This window comes from Phyllobates terribilis, unplaced genomic scaffold (genome assembly GCF_046119375.1).
Source record: "Phyllobates terribilis strain yellow unplaced genomic scaffold, ASM4611937v1 Scaffold_1__5_contigs__length_1240528914, whole genome shotgun sequence".
Classification (NCBI taxonomy): Eukaryota; Metazoa; Chordata; class Amphibia; order Anura; family Dendrobatidae; genus Phyllobates; species Phyllobates terribilis.
The window spans coordinates 357245688-357260976 of NW_027362761.1; the positions used below are offsets into that span (position 1 = coordinate 357245688).

The window sequence follows — 15289 nt, forward strand, 5'->3', positions numbered from 1 at the left end:
TCTCTTTCTCTTAGCTTCTAATTGGGGGACACAGGACCTTGGGTGTTATGCTGCTGTCCACTAGGAGGCGACACTATGCTTATCTGAAAAAGATTAAGCGTGGCTCCTCCTCTGCAGTATACACCCCTGGACGGTGTCAGCCATCTCCAGTTTTGTGTAAAAGCAGTAGGAGGAACGTAACATAAATAACATAACCATACCTATAAGAAGACAACTATGTAAGAACTCAAAGGAAAACCAATATGAGAACTCAACTTAACGGCCCGGAACGGGCAACAGGGTGGGTGCTGTGTCCCCCAATTAGAGGCTAAGAGAAAGAGATTTTACGGTGAGTACACAAAAATCTACTTTACTCTGTTGCCTCATTGGGGGACACAGGATCTTGGGACGTCCCAAAGCAGTCCCTGGGTGGGAAGCAATGGACGAATATTGTGTAGACAGGCCCCTACAATTGGGGCACCGCCGCCTGCAGAACACGTCTGCCCAGGCTCGCATCTGCTGAGGACTGGGTATGAACGTTGTAGTGTTTTGTAAACGTGTGTAGGCTAGTCCAGGTGGCTGCCATACACACTTGTTGTGCCGAAGGGCCCAGGAGGCCCCTACCGCACGTGTAGAATATGCCGTAATACCTGCTGGAAGAGGAGAATTTTTGAGGCGGTAGGCCTCTTGTATGGTGGATTTGATCCACCTGGCAAGGGTAGCTTTGGAAGCTGGTAGACCCTTGCGGCCGCCTTACAGAAGAAGGAAAAGAGAATCAGACTTTCGGAAGGGCGCAGTCCTAGACACATAGATACGTGATGCCCTGACAAGGTCAAGCGTATGCAGAGCCTTCTCCACTCTATGAACCGGGACCGGACAGAGGGGTGGCAGTGAAATTTCCTCATTGAGGTGGAAGTTGGACACAACCTTCGGAAGGAAGGATGGGACCGTACAGAGAACTACCTTGACCTGGAAAAAAATTGCCACGAGGAAAACCACTTTCTGGGATAGAAGACGGAGTGGGACTTCCCTAAGGGGTTCAAAGGGTGTTTCCTGTAATGCTGTCAGCACCAGGTTGAGGTCCCACGCATCTAGAGGTCGTCTGTAGGGGGGAACCAATCGGGAAACCCCCTAGAGAAATGTTCTTACTTGCGGTTTATGAGCAATGTACTTTTGAAAAAGCACTGAAAGAGCTGACACCTGGCTCTTAAGGGAGGCCAGGGATAGTCTGGTTTCCAGACCCGATTGGAGAAAACCGAGTACCCTGGGTAGGGAATAAAGGAGTGGGGTCTGGTTGCGAGATTCGCACCAGGTAAAGAAAGCTTTCCAGGTACGGTAATAAATCTTGGCAGAGGTTGGTTTTCGTGCTCTGATCATGGTTTTAATGAAGTCTGGCGAAAAACCTGCCTGGGTTAGAACCCAGGTCTCAATGGCCACGCCGTCAAATTGAGGGCCTCTAAGTTCTGGTGGTAGAACGGGCCTTGTGACAGAAGATCCGGGCGGTCGGGAAGACGCCAGGGAACGTCTGCTGTGAGTCGTACGATGTCGGCGTACCATGTACGCCTGGGCCAGTCCGGTGCGATTAGGATGGTTGGATCTCCCTCCTGTTTGATCTTTCTCACCACTCTGGAAATCAGGGGGAGAGGTGGAAAAATGTACAGGAGCTGGAACTGGGTCCAGTCCTGAACCAGGGTGTCCGGCGCTAGCGCTCTCGGGTCGCGTGTTCTGGCCATGAAGTTGGAGACTTTGGCATTGAGGGGAGACACCATTAGGTCCACGTCCGGAGTGCCCAATGATGGCAGATCTGTTGGAAGATTTCGGGATGGAGAGCCCACTCTCCCGAGTCTATTCCTTGTCGCTGAGGAAGTCTGCTTCTCAGTTGTCTACACCCGGAATGTGGACCGCAGAGATAATGGAGCTCGTTTTCTCCGCCCAGTGAAGGATGCGTGTCACCTCTCGCATCGCTCTGGCACTGCGGGTTCCCCCTTGGTGATTGACATATGCCACGGCTGTGGCATTGTCCGATTGTACTCTGATGTGAGAGGCTGCCAGTAAGTGATGGAAGGCTCTCAACGCCAGGAGGATGGCACGAATCTCCAGGATGTTGATGGGCAAGGTTGCTTCCGCTGGGGACCACTTGCCCTGTGCTCTGTGGTGTAGGTGTTCTGCACCCCAACCCGTCAGGCTTGCGTCGGTGGTCAGGACCTTCCATTGACCTGGGAGAAAGGATTTCCCTTTTGTTAGAGAGGTCCGGTTGAGCCACCAGTGAAGGGACTTCCTGGTTGACGACGTCAGCTGGAACTTCCTGTCGAGAGAAGAAGGGTTCCTGTCCCATGACTTGAGAATGTCTAGTTGGAGAGGTCTGAGGTGAAGCTGAGCAAATGGAATCGCTTCTATTGCCGCCACCATCCTGCCAAGGACTCTCATGGCAAACCGGAAAGATCGAGGGGGTTTGCTGAGAAGGGTGCGAACTCCTAGACGGAGAGGCAGTGCCTTGTCTTTGGGGAGAAGCACTAGGCCCTTGGAGGTATTGAATAGCATTCCCAGGAATGTCAGAGACTGGTTTGGGGTTGGTGATGACTTTTGTAGGTTGACTAACCAACCCAGGCGACTCATGTTGTCGATTGTGATTGAGACACTGAGCTCGCAGTCCTTGAAGGTAGAAGCCTTGACGAGAAGATCGTCCAGGTATGGAAAGACTACTATGCCTCTGGAGTGTAGGACGTGCATGGTGGCTGCCATGACTTTGGTAAACACTCTGGGAGCCGTGGCGAGTCCGAACGGGAAAGCCACGAACTGGTAGTGGTCCTGGTCGATTGCGAACCTGAGAAATCTCTGATGGGCAGGTGCAATCGGTATATGCAGGTATGCATCTTGTATGTCTATGGAGGCAAGATATTCTGCTTTTTCCATGGATGCAATGATTGACCGGAGAGACTCCATACGGAAGTGACGTACTCGTACATATTTGTTGAGTTGTTTTAGGTCTAGTATGGGCCGTACCCCTTCTCCTTTCTTGGGGACTACGAAAAGATTAGAGTACAACCCCTGGAAGCGCTTGGCTGCGGGGACAGGTATTATGACTCGTGCTTGAAGAAGCGATGAGACCGCTTGGTGGAAGGCACGAGCTTTTACTGGTGGTTTTGGGGGAACACATATAAGGAGTCTGTTTGGTGGGTTGGAAGTGAACTCTATTTTGTATCCTGAAGACACTAGTTCCCTGACCTACCTGTCTTCTGTAATAGGTAGCCAGACTTGATGAAAGAGTAAAAGTCGGCCTCCTACAGGTGGGGTGTCTTCCTGAGTCCGTGAGTCATGATGAGGAGAAATTCTTAGATTTTCCTCCTTTTGATTTTGAGTGGCCTGCCTTTGCCAGGATTTGTCCCGACTTTTGTGTCGGCCTCGAGTCTTCCCTGCGTGTGAAGCGGCTGTTATTTTGTGGTGGCCGTGAAACGGACCAGCAGGAAGAGTTCCGAAAGGATCGGAAGAGAGCTTGGTTACGCTTGTTATAATTGCGCTTGGGTTTCAGTTGGGGAAGAGAGGTACTCTTACCCCCGGTGGCATTGGATATCATCGTGTCCAAGCTTTCACCGAAAAGTCGACCGCTGAGGTATGGAAGGTGCGTGAGGGACTTCTTTGAGGCTGCGTCCGCTTTCCATTCAAGCAGCCCAAGGATACGCCGAATTGTGATGGCGTGTGATATTGCCCCCGCTGCACCCCTTGCAGAATCCAGAGCTGCATGAAGCATGTAATCTGCCACAACTGCTATCTGAACTGCTTGGTCCGACAGTTCAGGGGCAGAAGCTTGGAGGCCAGTTTGTAGATTCTTTGCCCAAACCAGTATGGCCTTGGCTGCCCAGACTGAAGCAAACGCGGGGGCTAGAGAGGCCCCTGTGGTTTCGCAGATTGAGCGAGCCATACTTTCTACCTGCCGGTCTGCTGCATCCCTAAGGGTTGAGCTATCTGGCAGTGAAAGAAGTGTTTGTGCTGCCAGCCTGGAGACTGGGGGGTCCACTGCTGGTGGGTCTGTCCATTCTTTGATGGTTTCCTTTGGAAAGGGGTAACGGGCCTCCAGAAACTTGCGATTGGTAAGCTTCTTGTGAGGCTGTGAGAATTGTTTTGTGAGGATAGATATAAATTCTGGATGATCCAAGAAAACCTTAAGTGGTTTCAGAGCTCCTTTAAATGAAATCTTATTTTGTGGTGCGTTCGAGATCGGATCAGAGATGTCCAGCACCCGATGTATGGACGAGATTATGTCCTCAACTAGCGCTGCATTGCTAGGTGGGATTGGAGTTAGGGATCCATCAGTTTCCTTGTCTGAGTCAGAATCGCAGACGCCTTCTGACTCCTGTGTATCACTAAGGTGTCTCCTAGGTGACCCAGAATGGGGGATTTCTCTGGACGGGGATTGGTGCGGAGAAATATAATGTCTGTCCCTGGTAGGGGACAGTGTAGATGACCTGGGACTACGGTATCTCTCCCTAGACAGGGATAACGGTGTGCTATGGGATGACGCAGATGAGCGTGACCTGTGGGTGCACTTGCGTCCTGACCTTGACATGGATGTGCCTGGGCCAGTATGTGACTGAGTCAGGCTTTCCCTTTGTTGGGTAGCATTCATAGTCGAGGTATGGCTTTGCAGAGCCTGAAGTAATTTGGGTCATGTTATCTATGGACTGTGTCATAGATTGTGACATTTGAGTGACCCATTCCTGCGTAGCATTAGACACTGAAGGGTTGGTAGGGGCTACTTGGGACTCTGGCACAGTAGTCTGAGTACAATCCTTGCAATGCGGATATGTGCTGCCGCTGGGTAGAGCATTACTGCAGGCTGTACAGAAAGTGTAAAAGCAGTCCTGCCTGGTTTTCTTAGACTTTGAGCCCGGCATAGTGCACATGGAGTGGCTATGCAAGGGGGCTAACTGTGCAGAGGAGGATACAGAGTAATAAAATTCACAGCTGCGGTAACTCAGACTGTGAACTTACCCATCCAATGTGCCCCTGTGAACAGCGCTGAAAGAGCCTGGTCCTGGGCCTCTCCGCAGACTTGGCTGGCCTGTATGCGTCCTGCAGCTTATTATGGCCGCCGTAGCTCTTCTCCTGCTTGCAGAGATGAAGGAGAAGGGGGGTGGAACGCTGCAAGGGCGGCAGTTGCTATGGAGATGCGCGCCCTGCAGCCTAGTTATGCCCCTGTCTGACACCGCAATGAGTCAAAATCGTCATCCGGGGAACGGAAAATGGGCGGCGGCCGAAGCCGCGGTGTAAATCTATTTTCTATGCCCAAAAGGGCTCCAGGCCAGCGCGGTAGTCCGGATTGAAAGGCAGAATGGTGGTGGGGGCATAAGTGGAAGGGGGGCTTTGAAAAGAGTCCCCCTTAGGCACTTAAGGTGAAAAGCTGCGGCAGGTACAGAGCCTGTGAAGGCCTGTGCCTGTATGTGCCATTGCTGCTGGTCCTTGGTTGCGGTGTGCTGGCTGGTAAGAACTGCAGTTGCTGCCGTCCATGCCCTACCTGATGGTGTCTCAACCTAATACCCCCAGGGGGGGGATTAGGAAGGGTGCTGCTGTCACCGTCAGAGGGCTTTTTTCCTCGCCTCAACTTCAACCCAAGACCGGAGGAATTGGAGAAGGAGGGGGGGGAGAGGAAGGAGCCATGCCGGGAGTCTCTTAAGAGACCCTCTTTTCTTCATCTGTAATCCCGTGCTGAAGCGAGGGACGAGTGAAGGTCTGAGGTGTGCCTCCTTGAGACACTAAGCGAAAACTGGAGTAGGCTGATGCCGTCCGGGGGTGTATACTGCAGAGGAGGAGCCACGCTTAATCTTTTTCAGATAAGCATAGTGTCGCCTCCTAGTGGACAGCAGCATAACACCCAAGGTCCTGTGTCCCCCAATGAGGCGACAGAGTAAGTTAGTTTTTATGTGTTTTGTACCAATTGCCTACATCCTGTCTAAGAAAATAAACCTCTCCACACCAAATCCTAACAGTTGTCACAAGCAGGAAAAAGTCTATATAAAAAGCAACATTCACCAATCAGCACTTAATACCAGATGTCAAAAAAGACAGCCAGAAAATGTGTTGGCAGGGAAATATGACTTGACAGTATATGATAATTGTCATTAATTTAGAACTCAGGTGTGGCATCAAGAGATTATTAAAAATGCAAAGAAAAATATATCCAGTGGAGAAAGTCTGAGCACAAACGTACAATACAGACCAAAAGTTTGGACACACCTTCTCATTTAAAGATTTTTCTGTATTTGCATGACTATGAAAATTGTACATTCACACTGAAGGCATCAAAACTATGAATTAACACATGTGGAATTATATACTTAACAAAAAAGTGTGAAACAACTGAAAATATGTCTTATATTCTAGGTTCTTCAAAGTAGCCACCTTTTGCTTTGATGACTGCTTTGCACACTCTTGGCATTCTCTTGATGAGCTTCAAGAGGTAGTCACCAGAATTTTTTTTCACTTCACAGGTGTGCCCTTGTCAGGTTTAATAAGTGAGATTTCTTGCCTTATAAATGGGGTTGGGACCATCAGTTGTGTTGTGCAGAAGTCAGGTGGATACACAGCTGATAGTCCTATTGAATAAACTGTTAGAATTTGTATTATGGCAAGAAAAAAGCAGCTAAGTAAAGAAAAACGAGTGGCCATCATTACTTTAGAAATGAATGTCAGTCGGAGCGAAAAATTAGGAAAACTTTGAAACTGTCCCCAAGTGCAGTTGCAAAAACCATCAAGCGCTACAAAGAAACTGGCTCACATGAGGACCGCCCCAGGAAAGGAAGACCAAGAGTCACCTCTGCTTCTGAGGATAAGTTTATCCGAGTCACCAGCCCCAGAAATCGCAGGTTAACAGCAGCTCAGATTAGAGACCAGGTCAATGCCACACAGAGTTCTAGCAGAAGACACATCTCTACAACAACTGTTAAGAGGAGACTTTGTCCAGCAGGCCTTCATGGTAAAATGGCTGCTAGGAAACCACTGCTAAGGACAGGCAACAAGAAGAGACTTGTTTGGGCTAAAGAACACAAGGAATGGACATTAGACCAGTGGAAATCTGTGCTTTGGTCTGATGAGTCCAAATTTGAGATCTTTGGTTCCAACCACCATGTCTTTGTGAGACGCAGAAAAGATGAACGGATGGACTCTACATGCCTGGTTCCCACCGTGAAGCATGGCGGAGGAGGTGTGATGGTGTGGGGGTGCTTTGCTGGTGACACTGTTGGGGATTTATTCAAAATTGAAGGCATACTGAACCAGCATGGCTACCACAGCATCTTGCAGCGGCATGCTATTCCATCCGGTTTGCGTTTAGTTGGACCATCATTTATTTTTCAACAGAACAATGACCCCAAACATATCTCCAGGCTGTGTAAGGGCTATTTGACCAAGTAGGAGAGTGATGGGGTGCTACGCCAGATGACCTGGCCTCCACAGTCACCAGACCTGAACCCAATCGAGATTGTTTGGAGTGAGCTGGACCGCAGAGTGAAGGCAAAAGGGCCAACAAGTGCTAAGCATCTCTATGGGAACTCCTTCAAGATTGTTGGAAGACCATTTCCGGTGACTACCTCTTGAAGCTCATCAAGAGAATGCCAAGAGTGTGCAAAGCAGTCATCAAAGCAAAAGGTGGCTACTTTGAAGAACCTAGAATATAAGACATATTTTCAGTTGTTTCACACTTTTTCGTTAAGTATATATTTCCACATGTGTTAATTCATAGTTTTGATGCCTTCAGTGTGAATGTACAATTTTCATAGTCATGAAAATACAGAAAAATCTTTCAATGAGAAGGTGTGTCCAAACTTTTGGTCTGTACTGTATAAGAAGCTTAGAAAGGCTTAAGCTACAAATTGAGTACAAACATTTACACAGGTTTAGCAAATAAATAAAATCATGGGAGCCTTTAATGCACCACTCCAGCATTTTTGTTTTATTTCAGAGCTGGTGACACGAATACAAGTTCACCTAGTATTACACTTACCAGCTGCTGTCTTCAGATATTCCCAATGCCACTCCAGTCCCGATCTGCCATCTTGTGACGGCAACTTCTGACTGACTGGAAGTCAGAGGTAACAGTCACAAGCTCTCAGTGCAAGTCTATGAGAACCTTTTTCTGGCTTACATTGACTTCTAGCTCATCCAGCAAATACTGGAGCGATCTAGCAGGTCACAACCTACAGAAGGCGACAGATACGGCGCCAATAACAGATGAAGATGGCAGCTGGTGAGTGGAATACTAGGGATAGGGAACTTACATTAGTGATATAACTTCAGCAGTAAAATGAAAAAAAAAAAAAAAACTGGAGTGGAGCTTTAAGTTACGGCTAGTGTTGAGCATTCCGATACTGAAATATCGGGTATCGGCCGATATTCGCGGTATCGGAATTCCGATACTTAATTCCGATACTTTTAGAATATCGGATACCAGAATCGGAAGTTCCCATAATGCCTGCGCTCTGCAGTGTCTCTGAAGGATGACAAGCTGGATGGTAGCGCTCAGCTGCGATCCAGCCTGTCATCAGAATGCCATCCCAGCATGAGAGAATTCTCCTGATTGTTTAAAAGTCGGCTGGCGGTAAAAAGCCGCCGGCTTTTAAACAATCACACAGCCCCATACAGCTACCCCGCAGCCTCCCACCCCGATCCTCCGCTCCCCCCATCCTGATCGTAAGTTAGGACCGGGCGGGGAGCGCAGCACCAAGGAGCGGGGAGCGAAGGACCCGGGCGGGGAAGCCGGCAGTGAAAAGACTACACCGCCAGCTTTCCCGTTCTGTGCTGTGCTTTCCCGCCGGTTATTTCAAATGAACAGCTGAGGTATCAGGTGATGCCGATCAGCTGTTCATTTGAAGTAGCCGCGGTGCCCTCAGAGGGTTCATGTGAGTTCATGCTTGACTGCATGAACTCACATGAACTTTCCCACGGCCACACAGGTCAGCCTCACCTCCCAGACCATCAGACCGGTCATGATTGGTGTGTGCGCGGTGACTGCGAGTGTGCGCGGTGTCAGTGCGATGTCTGCGGGTGTGTGCGTGCAGGCAGACATAGGCCGATGTGACACTACTACTCCCATCGGCCTAAGTCTGTCCCCAGTCCACTCGTGCCAGCAGGATCAGCTTGATGGGAGCAGTAGTTCCCATCAGCCTGATCCTGCTATTTAAACTGCCCCATATGTTATTTTTGCCGTTATACGTGTTTTATTTTTTAAGGCCCCCATATATATTTGTTTTTGGTCCTCAATAAATTTTAAATACATGTCATTGGAGGCCAGTGGTTACCTAAAATAAATTAGTTTATACTTTACCTGTCCCCGCCGATCACCACCTAAAATAAAGTAAAAAATAAAAAACTACACCTATACTCACCTAGACACCTAATTCCCCGAAGCCATTGATCTCCTGTAATAAAATATAAAATAATAAACCACAACCTTATCCTTACTTCCTCCGTAGTAGTCCACGAGTGTCCCACGAAGATCTCCAGTTTAGAGCAGCCACATAGAATGTGACCGCTCTGAACCGCTGCCGCCGCTAGAGTGACGGTGTCGTAAGGCAGCCACGTCATTGCATAAGAGGGTGCGCCGGAGTTCAGGCAACGCTGCTCCGGTTAGCTCCTTTACGGCCCCGCTGTACCGTGAGAAATTCCCACGGTACAGCAGTGCCGTAAAGGAGGTCTCCGGAGCTGCGCTGACTGAATGCACTCCGGTGACCTCAGTCAGTGGCTCCCGCTGCCGGGAGCAGACGTGTTCCCGGCAGCGTGAGCTTACAGCAGCCATGCACAGCTGTCACCATCTCCAGATGTGACAGCTGTGCATGGGATATCAGCGCAGGAACGTGGACAGGTAACTATTTTTTTTTTAGTAAACTAAGAATTAAATAAAATGGTGTGTTTTATTTCAAATAAAATATTTTTTTCTGGGTGTAGTTTGTGTTTTTTCTTTTTAACACTTTGTAGGTTAGTAATGAGGGTGTCTTATAGACGCCCATCATTACTAACCTGGGCTTCATGGCAGCTGGCGCTGACATGAACCCCACCACTATTACCCCCTGCCAACGCACCAGGGCAGCGTGGAAGAGCGAGGCTAAGTGTCAGAATTGGCGCATCCTATGGATGCGCCATTTCTGGGGCGGCTGACGGCTGGTGTTTCTAGCCTGAGAGGGGGCCAATATTCATGGCACCCTTCCTGGGCTATTAATATCAGCCCCCAGCTGTCTGCCTAGCCTTTGCTAGCTATTAAAATAGGGGGGACCCCACGTCATTTTTTTGGGGGGGTCTCCCATTTTAATAGCTAGTAAAGGCTAGGTATTCAGCTGGGGGCTGATATTAGTAGTCTGGGAAGCTCCGTGGGTATTACCCCCTTCCCAGGCTTCAAACATCTGCCCCAGCCGTCTGCTTAACCTCCGCTAGAGACTAAAATTATGGGGGATCCCACACCAATTTTATTTTTAATAAATCCTTTATTTTAACACTAAATGACACTTGAGGGGTTAATAAAGATGCAGTCCCTAAATTATTATTTATTTTTTAATTAATTTTTCCCCAAAATTTTGACTTGGGCTTTGCCATATTTTTGTACGCCAGCCAGGTACAGCATCCAGGAACGGGCTGCCCCCAACTCCCAGCAGCCTATTTGTACCTGCCTGGACATAACAATATAGGGAAGCCCTTTTTTTATTATTATTTCATGAATTTCATGAAATAAGTAAAAAAAAAAAAAAAACGTGGGGCTTCGCCCTATTTTTGTGTCCAGCCAGGTACAACTAAGCAGCTGGGGGCTGGAATCCACAGCGCAGGGTGGCCCAAGCTTTGTGGGCCCCCCCCTGCTGCGAACTACAGTCAGCAGCCACCCCAGAAAATGGCGCGTTCATAGAAGCGCCATCTTCTGGCGCTGTATCCAGCTCATCCAGGGCCCTGGTGCGGTGGCTCACTGGGTAATAAAGGGGTTAGGGCCAGCTTTGTATTATCCGCTGGCCCTAAGCCCGAAATTCATGGGGTCACGCCAATATTAGACATGACCGCCATGAATTTCTAGTAAAGTATTTAAAAAAAACACAACACCCAGAATTAAGTCCTTTAATTGAAATAAACACACAATTCTTTAATGTTCTAAATTAAACCATACCTACCATCATGCCCATTCCAGCTGAAGCCAACGATCTCCTTCAACAAAAGTAAAATAATAAAGCAACCTCATCCTTACCTTTCCATGGTTCTCAGGACAGCTTCAGCTCTGCTACATCGAGATGACCGGCTGGATCGCAGCAGAAAGCTGCCATCCAGCCTGTCATCCCGCAGACACTGAGAAGCGCAGGCATGCTTGCACTCCTCAGTGTCTGGCTGTGATGGCATCCAGATGAGCCGACAATGAACTCAGCTCACCTCATGCACGTCACTGACAGTGTGGGAGAATTCTCCTGTGCATGCGGTGAGCGTGAGAGACTCGGCTCATCTGGATGCCGTCACAGCCTGACACTGAGGAGCGCAAGCATGCCTGCGCTTCTCAGTGTCTGCGGGATGACAGGCTGGATGGCAGCTTTCTGCTGCGGTCCAGCCTGTCATCTCGATGTAGCAGAGCTGAAGCAGTCCTGGGAACCATGGAAAGGTAAGGATGATGTTGCTTTATTATTTTTCTTTTATTGCAGGAGATCGTTGGCTTCAGCTGGAATGGGCGTGATGGTAAGTATGGTTTAATTTAGAATAATAAAGAATTGTGTCTTTATTTCAATTAAAGGACTTTATTCTGGGTGTTGTGTTTTTTTTAACTTTGACTATGGGGTTAGTAATGGGGGTGTCTTATAGACACCTCTCCATTACTAACCTGGGCTTGATGTCAGCTGGCATTATAAGCTGACATCAACCCCAGTCCTATTACCACACTGCCACCGCTACAGGGCAGTGGGAAGAGCGAGGCTAAGTGACAGAATTGGAGCATCCTATGGATGCGCCATTTCTGGGACGGCTGACGGCTGGTGTTTCTAGCCTGGGAGGGGGCCAATATTCATGGCACCCTTCCTGGGCTATTAATATCAGCCTCCAGCTGTCTGCCTAGCCTTTGCTAGCTATTAAAATAGGGGGGACCCCACGTCACTTGTTTGGGGGGGTCCCCCATTTTAATAGCTAGTAAAGGCTAGGTATTCAGCTGGGGGCTGATATTAGTAGTCTGGGAAGCTCCGTGGGTATTACCCCTTTCCCAAGCTTCAAACATCTGCCCCAGAAGTCTGCTTAACCTCCGCTAGAGACTAAAATTACGGGGAACCCCACGCCAATTTTTTTTTTAATAAATCCTTTATTTTAACACTAAATGACAATTACAGTAATCAACACTGTCACTGTACTTATTATATATGTGACTGACATGTTTCTATCTATCTAATCTATGTGTTATTCTCTATTCTTTCTATTCTAAATTGTCGGGTACCGCTGCTGAATTGCCGGCCGGCTTTTTTAAAGAGATGGTGCATGAAAACACTGTTATTTTTTTTTAATAAATCCTTTACACTAAATGACAAGTACAGTAAGCAACACTGTCACTGTACTTCATATATATCTGACTGACATGTTTCTATCTATCTAATCTATGTGTGAAGCTCTATTCTTTCTGTTCTAAATTGTCGGGTACCGGTGTATGCCGCTGCTGAATTGCCAGCTTTTCATGTTTCACTGTGAGCACTGTTCCCATCGATTTGGGCAACCACCTCCCCCAATACATTCTACATTATTGTTAGTTGTTTTCCTTCATGTAGAATTAACCTACAAGGAAAGAAAGGGTTTATTTTCATTCCGATATTTGTGTCCCATTGACTTGCATTGGTTTCCGGTATCGGAATCGGCGATATCCGATACTTTTTGGGTATCGGCCCGATCCAATCCGATCCGATATTTCCGGATATCGGAAGGTATCGCTCAACACTAGTTACGGCATATCCAGGCAGCATGCCATCAGGTTATGATATAGGAATACTCCATACTCTTATCTGTTTTGATTAGTAAAGGCTTATAGGCTATTTTTTCTACATGTCCCACATTATATGATCATAGAAAACGGTAAAGTTATCAAGAGAACTGAAAGGGAAGAAATTAATTGTTAATGATAATTAACTTGTATGCTTTGACTTCTACAGGCAACATGGCAAATAAAGGGACAAGGTGTGATATCTGGTGCTTATGCTCAGCTGCTTCCGTCCATAATAAAATGTAATAGTTTCATATATTTACATGCATTACGTCCCTTATTAATTCCTACTTGACATTTCCTCACCTCGACATGACGATGGCTCTTGCAGAGCATTACTCGGCAGCCTGGCAGGTCCTGAGAAGATTGCTATGGTGGCAGGTGAAACCACTGAGCAGCATCTGATATTAGAAATCCTGTGAGCTCGGGTCATCTCATCATAGATCAGCCAGTCTGTGGGCAACACTTGGATAGCAGCAGCCTGACAATTTTCGGGTGGGATCTGTTGGATAAAATAATCATCGATGTATGAAATAACAGGAGCGGAAAATGGATTGCGTATATACTGTATACTGTATATAATAGATATAATCGCTGAACTAGTGCACAAGTCATAACGTTCTAAGTCTGGACAATCCATGTAATGGAAAATGTGAATAACATTCAGAGCAAATCTAAAAGCCAATCACATGATATCGGTGATCTGTGTGAAGAAACAACTTTACCTTCTTGCACTGTGGCTGGCTGAGGACTGAGGTAGGATGGAAGCACACGCGCTTCTCCTTATGGCTGGTAAGCAGCATATTCTCCCGGTCTACATGAATCAGGTTTGGATACATGCCAGCAACAAGGGCAGCTTTCACCACAGCCCAATTCTCAGAGTTTGTATTCACTTCTCTTATGTCACCAGCTCCATGAGCCCTAACAAACCCTGCAGGAGACAAGCCACATACTCAGAGCAACTGCAGGGACATTATTCTTAATGTTACACTTAGTGCTATGGCTACCTGAAGCCCTGAGCTGCGCAAGAAGTTGAGTTCTCATGCCAATGATAGTTTCCATTGTAGCCTGAGAAAGAAAATTCTTCTCACAAAAAGCTCTCTCCCATCCATCCCTCTGAGCCGTCTGCCAGGCCTGTAAAACATTATTGAGTGTATTAACTTTTAGTATGTTACAAGGACATCTAAAAAGGTTAGTAACTTACTTTAGAACTTTAATGGAATCACTTACCAGCAGAGTGAGTAGAGACAGAGACCCCGATTCCAGCGATGTGTCACTTACTGCGCTGTAGTTTTGATACAATCACTGTTTTATCAGCAGGAGATTATCACTACAGTGCCAGTAAACCTCCTGCCAGGTAGTCCTCCATATTCATGATCTCTGTATAACCCCGCCCCCACCATTGATTGCCAGCTTTCTGACTATGTACAGTGTACACAGAAAGCTGCCAATCAGAGTTGTGGGCGGGGTTATACAGGGCTCAGCTTTCAGAGAACTGCTAGATCTGCAGCAGAGAAAACAGTTTTTCATCAAAACTGCAGCCACCAGCAAAGTAAGTGATACATCACCGTAAACAGGGTCTCTGCCCCTACATTATGCTGCTCTCAGATGGGTTAGCAAAAACCTGGTGATAAATTCCATTTAAATAAAACAAGGTAACGATAAAGAAATAAATGACATAAAATTGAGGCAGTTCTGTACCTGGAAAGCCCTAAGCAAGGCCATATGATCACTAAAAGTCGCTGCGGTAAACCGCTTTCTGCATAGCATAGCAGCACGTTTTTGGGAAGCCTGAGTTGGTAAGACAAATGGATCTCGATATGCTAAAGTGCAAGCAATAGTAAGGATTGGGTCCAAGCACTTTAACACCACAGCACATAGCACCATTTTTCCAAGATGAGGTTCCACTGGTAAGTCAGCCAGGCGATAACCAAGTTCAGTCAGATCCTCCCAGGCGTCCATGGCATCAACTGTCTGCAAACAAAAACCAATCCAAACAATTAAATCTAAAACCAGATATACAAAGAAAAACAGATAGAAAAGCAACTTCTAACATTCACACATATTCTAAAGGGAGTCGGTCTGACACCAAAAACTCAAATTAAACCATTTACACATTCAAACAAGTGACTAAACCCCTGTAAACATCATATCTGTTGTTCAGACGTCACCAACTCCTTTTTAATTAAGAACTGTTTTATTACATCTGTACATAAGGGATCCTCGATGCACCGCTGGTGCGGCTAAGGGCTCAGTGCACTGTTCCATCCCCTGAATTACAATCCTCCGAACATGTTGATAAAACAGCGCTCACTTTGGAGCACTGCATGAATTGAATCCTCAGCT

General features: G+C 47.3%; 1 protein-coding gene across 1 annotated transcript in view; it reads right to left on the reverse strand.

Annotated features, from left to right (window-relative positions):
- LOC141261614 (3'-5' RNA helicase YTHDC2-like) overlaps nucleotides 1–15289 on the reverse strand; it is a 121138-nt gene that overhangs the window by 42090 nt on the left and 63759 nt on the right. Inside the window, exons 19-22 of the mRNA XM_073676228.1 lie at nucleotides 14645–14917; nucleotides 13951–14077; nucleotides 13669–13874; nucleotides 13250–13445 (exon numbers count right to left, since the gene is read on the reverse strand). Of these exons, the coding sequence (XP_073532329.1) occupies nucleotides 13250–13445; nucleotides 13669–13874; nucleotides 13951–14077; nucleotides 14645–14917 (802 nt within the window). The remainder of the gene's footprint in view (nucleotides 1–13249; nucleotides 13446–13668; nucleotides 13875–13950; nucleotides 14078–14644; nucleotides 14918–15289) is intronic.